This window comes from Helobdella robusta (genome assembly GCF_000326865.2).
Source record: "Helobdella robusta unplaced genomic scaffold HELROscaffold_3, whole genome shotgun sequence".
Classification (NCBI taxonomy): Eukaryota; Metazoa; Annelida; class Clitellata; order Rhynchobdellida; family Glossiphoniidae; genus Helobdella; species Helobdella robusta.
Window position 1 is genome coordinate 1,406,783 of NW_008704501.1, and position 6,930 is coordinate 1,413,712.

The following is a 6,930-nucleotide window of genomic DNA, read 5'->3' on the forward strand; positions in this document are numbered from 1 at the left end:
TATATATATATATATATATATATATATATATATATATATATATATATATATATATATATATATATATATATATATATATATATATATATATATATATATATATATATATATATATATATATATATATATATATATATATATATATATATATATATATATATATATATATATATATCATCCTAACCATCATTGTCGTTTTCGGCATTTAAAGGCCTTTAGCTATCGGTCGGTCCATTCTTGGGCGTTTGGACGATTTCCGAACTCTCGCATACCGTACGGTGGTACCTACCACCTCCGTCAGGTATGCATGAACATCCGAACTTTATTACGTCACAATTTCCTGTCTCTATCGGATGAAACATGTGACTTCAACTCTTCCAGATTCCTACTCATCAACTCGTAAATAATATGACGCGATATATCATATGAATCATCTGAATTTTATTAATTACACGATAACAGTAATGACTGTATATAGTGATGATAATAAATCGCCTGTCTTTGAAAAAAGGCTTTTGCATGAAATATCAATTTTACAGGTAAGATATTCAATTATAATCTCTGTTTTCTGAAATAAATTATGAAAATAGACAGAAAGATGTATGTGTACTTGATACACACGCACCAACACAATACAGACAGATACACGCACAGTCAGTGGAAAACGAACCACTCGATAGAGAGACAGACAAACAGTTGAACGCAGATGATGTGTATGTGAATGGAGCGTAATCTTGAAAGAAGTACTGGAGCGGGTAGGATGAGGACATCATGTTTAATGTACCGAGATGCCTTTACTTGACTATGCCGATAAATGATGTGAACATATACAGATAACGGTATAATATTTATTTACTTATCATAAATAAATGAATATATATATATATATATATATATATATATATATATAAAACATACAAAAAGCGTGTTTGAATTTGAATTACGACCATGCTTAAATGTGGAAAGTTTAGCAGTCGAAACTTTTTACAATTAAATCATTTTCTACGTCATGAAATCACTTAAATAACATTTTCAACCGATGAATAAAAAATTGAGTCAACAGAAAAATTGAAATGAATTCAGAATTTAAAACAAAAAAGTGATTGAAAGGAATGAGATATTGTACTGTTCTCGTGTTGTCATATGACAACCATCGATCTATGAAAGCCACGGACGGAATTGGATCATAATTAAATGCATTCTTTTTATACATTCGTATGAACAAATACACAGACAAACGTACATATGTAGTATCATTGCATACGCCCATGATTAGGTACCCATGCTTATCTTTAAAAGTTTGATCACTTCACATTTATTAATGTTAGGTATTTATATTAATATGGCGCCACAAAATTAATCTAAAAAATGTATGCACACAAGTCAAATTGGATTTATAATGAGCGACTACACGATGCAAACGATGCAAACGATCTAGCAGTTTCCATAGCAAAACTGAAAATTGGGCCGACTGATTTTTACGTTTTTTGTCAAAAATTATGGAACGAATGTCTTCCTCGTGCATCAATCCGGCACATTGAAAGATTTCAAACCGGATCATCTTTGATTTGAGACAGACATAGGTCTACATGCAGTTTACAAGCCAGTACTTGTAAAAATCTTTCGTTTAGAATATACACGTATATAGATTTATGGATAAATTGATGGATGTATGAATAATTTTTTTGAAATGAAATATTTGAACATATGAAAACCACACAACACACAAACAAAAGAGTCTCTTGAAAAAAAAATCACAATTTGCTGCTTCAAAAAAAATTAAAAATACTTCAGAAAAATATTCATAATTTAATTGAAAAATTTAATAAAACCGTCTTCAATTAATTTACAGTCGGATGTGTCCATGGTCACAATAACGTTAAAATTTTAACAGAATTAAGAGTGTACTTACTACTTTTATATTTCAGACATAATGGTTAAAAAAAGTTAATGATCGAAATTAACGTTGCTAACGCATCAATTCAATGGCGTTAACATTTCAGTTCTTGGCTGGTTAATTTGGTAACATATAATATTTCAAATTCACTCTTAACAGACACTGAATTTATTTCTAAATGTTCAGTTTAACAAGTTTTCATGATGCTAATAATATATGAAAATTAACAAGTTAATTCAATGAAAATTGAATTGTTTATTTATTCATACGTTATTATGATTGATGGCTCCTTAACTAATTACGCTTTGTTGGTATTAAAAAGTTATTATGATAGCAATTATTTTTACACCATTTGCATCCGCGTTCACTCTTTTAAAATGAATGTACGTTTTTGTTATTTTCTTCTTAATTTATAGCGGTGCTGATTCAAAAATTTCAGTTCATAAAATTTCGAAATTGGGATGGAGAAGGTTGCTATTGTAAATAATGCAGAGGACTTGCTTCATTCAAATGAAGTGGTTGGTAATAATAATAATAATTAAAAAATTTTGATTTCATAAAAAATTTGCTTTTACAATTAACTGCATAAATGAGAGGTTAGTTCATACTTTTAATGTTAAGGAGGATGAAGTGAGGCGCTTCTTCGAGAAGGTGAATGAGAAAAAGAAGCGGGAAACCTGGTCGGGCATTTTGGAAGTTTCAGGCGAGGAGAAAATTTTGATGACAAAAAATTTCGGCGATCAGCAAGAACATGAGCAGCAATTGGTGACGAGCAAACCACAAACGAAGGAGAGAATAATGAGGTCGCGGAGTGGTAGGAAGGAGAACGAATACACCAGCATGATCAAACGACCTAAAAGTGAGTTTCATGATAAAATTGAAAAGAACACCAAGAATAGAGTAAGTTTGAATCTGCAATCAGCTGGCAACTGTGCCGACATCATGCCTGCCATCGATGACAAAAATACTAGCTTCAACCAAAATTTTCTGTTCAAAGTAAGTTTGGCACTCAATATGGTTGAAGTTTCATATCACGTTAAAGAATATTTTCATTATTTACTAGGGAGAAGAATTGGTTTCGGACCCAACCTCACCTTGCTACGGTGCAACGCTGCTATTCAAGGGGTTTTTTTTAATAACATTATACACATATTACCTATTTCAAACATTCAGTGAATCACGCACAAATATAAACAAATAAATATTCGTGGTTGTTCACAAGTAGCTAGAGCAAATTCTAACGTAATCAAATGCCTTTCTTGTAAATTGTTATTCTTAATAATAATAAAAATAATAATAATGCACTATAATTGTGAGTGAGCAATATCAAAAAAAATGTAACCACACGAAGACTCAACATATTCTCATCTATTTGCTATCATCAAACATTTACTAAAATTATTTATTTATTTGTTATTTCAATTATAACAATCACATTCAGAAATATGTTTAAAAATATTCCTCTAGATTTCTAAACAGTTTCATCTTCGACTGTCGTGGCTGCGTTGCCCTGAGCAATCGACACGCTGGCATCAGGTTCATCATCCCATCCGGCAGAGTTAGCAGACCGACCAGGATCATGTGCAAGTTGCTGAGAGAAACTAAAGTTTCGTCCGCACCTGTACTTTGCGAAGGGGAAGGCCACGTTTGCAGGGTCCTCAAATTGTCCACTGATACTGTGTCTTTAAAAAGGCGAATTTCCTATTTTAACTTTGAATCGTGTAAACTTTGTTTTTATTAATTCAAAAATTATTAAACGGTTAAAACTTAATAAAACTCATTACGCGAGGATTTTATTTCATGATTCTTACGTTAACCAGGCCAATGATAATTGAAGTGCCTCACTTTGGATCTTTGAAGAACCACGAAAGAGAAATCGTTGTGATGAAAAGTTTTGACGGCAACAACTGGACAGAACATTCATTCACTCTCGATTATAAAAGCGCCGAAGAGTTCAGAATTATTTATACTGGTTAGTATGCGGCGGATGAATATTTTTTAGTCATCAAACAAAATATTTTTAATTGCATTTTACGTTAGATATAAAGTTTAGTTTTATGGAAAATAAAACATTGAAAAATTCAGAACTATATTAAAGACCATTAACCACCTATCGACAAATTGAGAAACTGATTTGTGGGGTTTAGTATTCCGTGTTATAATATAATTTAGTTAAAAAATGTTTACTGAAAAAACAAATAATGGTTATACGTTAATATATTATATAATGATATATTATCTCTAAAGTGGTTATCACAAATTCATTTGTTACAATTATTTTTGAACACAATTTTATACACTAACATCTAATGGTTCCACATTTCCATTAAGATCTGGAATCGGCAGAGAATATTTTCGAAAGCTCGATTGTCCAGATATGCACCCTGGACGTACCCGCCTACCTGGCCCTTATATCTAGACCTAAAAAAAATACTAAAGATATTGGGCAAGATGGTGGAGTTATTATGTCATCGGTCGTCCCTAAGGTGAAGGTCACCTTTCCTGAAGGGGCTATCACCAAGACAACGAGTGTTGGTGTTCAGGTGAGGTTTGTTGATGGGATGTTCTAACATGGAGAAGCAAATGTGAAAATAATAATAATAAATAATAATAATAAATTGATCATTTATGAAAAATGGCAAAAAATAAATTAATAGTGGTATATTGCATCAACAAAAGTTGATATTCAATTGAAATCAAAAGGTAACAAAGGTTATCCCCGACGATTTAGCTGAAGACGACGAGCATCATAGTAATTCTTTTAGCTCCATTGTCTCAATCGAGCCAAGGTGCCGAAAGTTCCATAAAGACATCAAAATTGAAATGCCGCTGCCTGATTTTGTTTCTTTTGTCAATGAAGCCGAAGAGAAGAAGTATAAAAATAATCTCAAACTGTTCTGCAATTTAATGGGTAAGTTTATTTTTTAACTTAGTAATTTTATAAACGGCTGTAACCTTTTCATCGCGTTATCCTCATTGAATCTATTTATGACATTTGAAAGGTACATTTTGGACTGACGTGAGCGATTCAACACACATCGATATAAATGATGGGGTGGCCAGATTCACTTCCAACGTATCAGCTAGGTTTGTTTAAATTAAACAAATTAAGTTAAAAATTTAAGTAAAAATAAAAATAATTGAAAATATTTAGTTAAATTTATTAACTTCATTTTAACAGATTTTGTCTTGTTAGACTTAAAAAAGACAGCAATAACCTTGTAACTCTTTCGAAATATCTTTCAACGTTATACCAACAATCCTCTAAAATTCCTGTTTTGGCGAGATTTGCCGTTTTTGGTAAGAGAAATCCCCCCTTGGAGAGGAACGAATCAGAACTTAACATTCTGTGCGTCACGGAACGAGATGGAAGTTTTGATCTGCAAAGAAACCTGGGTTACCATGAGCTTGCAAACGGACCTATGGTTGAGGTAATTTGTTAACAGATCAAACTGTGATTTTGCTAAAATTAATTCAATTAAACTTTTATATTATTTTCCACTGTTAAATATTAGTAAGGGTTGTTAGTGATATACTCATCAAAAAGTAGCGTTGCTACTGCTGTTACATACAAGTAAGAAGGAGCACCGTTGATTTTAAAGGTGGAAAGACTCTTCAACAAATGTAGGAAGGCTGCGGCTAGGAGTGCTTATAAGTTGCAACAATTAGCAGAAACCTCCCTATCTACAATCCGATTTTTAGTAAACTGAACGTTATGAAAATATTATTTCATTAAGAAATTAATATTCCAATAAGATAGTTCATTAGTAACATTATAAACTCATCATTTGAAAAGGCTTGAGCTTAAATTATATCAGGAAGTTCGAGCAACACCAAACAGACATTGTACGTTTTACTTTCAGAAGTGTAACTGGGACATCCTCTTCATGAATAGATGTTGCAAATCATTCCTAAGTTTTTGATAAACGCCACCAGCAGTGATGATGATGATGATATTTGTTAAACGCAGGAAATTTTTAAGTAATTTTGAATTTAAGTTTTAGTAGTTAATAATTGCACTAACTGCTGAAACATTTGTGAAGGTTAACGACGGAACTCCTATCACCGTGACGTTGTCTGAAAATTTTGAAATTCTCAAAGTCAGCAAGGGCTCAAACAGGAAGATAATCGTTCCCAGCACCACGACAGCTTCAACGTCATCACTGGCCACCATTCAGCCGTCGGTAACATGCAGGGGAACGTACACGAGCAGAACTTCAGTCCCCATTCGAGCAACCGACCCTCAGTATTCAAGGAAAGGCAGTATAAGATTTTCATTCAGGGATGACAAAGGAAAAATAGAAAGCAAAGCTAAGGTTTTTTCATTTAGTTGCAAATTTGTAAATAACAAGCTACATGGAATGGTAATTTTCATTCAAAGTTTCCAAAAACATTTCAGGCTCTTCTGAAACAAATCATTCGCCATTCTATCGTGTCTCTCTCATCATTCTACGTTCACTATTTGCTATAATGAAGTTTTAATTTATTCAATGTGGATTATTGAATAATGTATTGCTTGAAAAGCAACTTGTCAATTTATTTCAATGATAACAATCTTAAAGAAAATCTATCTTGCTAACTGAATTCACAAATTATTTTTCTTTTATGCAAATGATATAATTGTTAACATTATTGTCATCAATATTGTATTTTTAAAAATATTGTCATCAGTATTTATTGTACCACAGCGTTATTTTGAAGATTCTAGTTTATAATCGCAAAAAATGTACATTACATTCACAAACACTGATTGGATTATTGATAAGTGGTGCTTCGAACTTGTCCATCCCCCAGCAGAGAAGGAGTAGGGGGTCCAGTTACTACGAAGACTGCATCCTCAGCTTCAGTCTGCCTGATCAAACAGCAGACATGAACATGGACCGATACAGAGTCCAACTGCCCAGCCAACAGTCCAGAGTAGTCTCCAATGGTTTACACGTTTTTCTACGTTCTTGGATCATTGCTTTGGTTTCGAAAACATAAATTTTTGTAATTAATTTTTATAAACCGACTTGGTTTACTTAAAACTATGA

The 6,930-nt window shown here is 32.4% G+C and overlaps 1 protein-coding gene across 1 annotated transcript; it reads left to right on the forward strand.

Moving 5' to 3' along the window:
- Positions 1-3,359: 3,359 nt before the first annotated feature.
- HELRODRAFT_65654 (hypothetical protein) lies at positions 3,360-4,825 on the forward strand (the record flags this gene model as incomplete). Its single annotated transcript, XM_009021067.1, has 4 exons — positions 3,360-3,577; positions 3,718-3,869; positions 4,229-4,440; positions 4,601-4,825. Coding segments are annotated over 4 exons (807 nt in total), but the record flags the coding sequence as incomplete, so codon positions are not given.
- Positions 4,826-6,930: the final 2,105 nt, after the last annotated feature.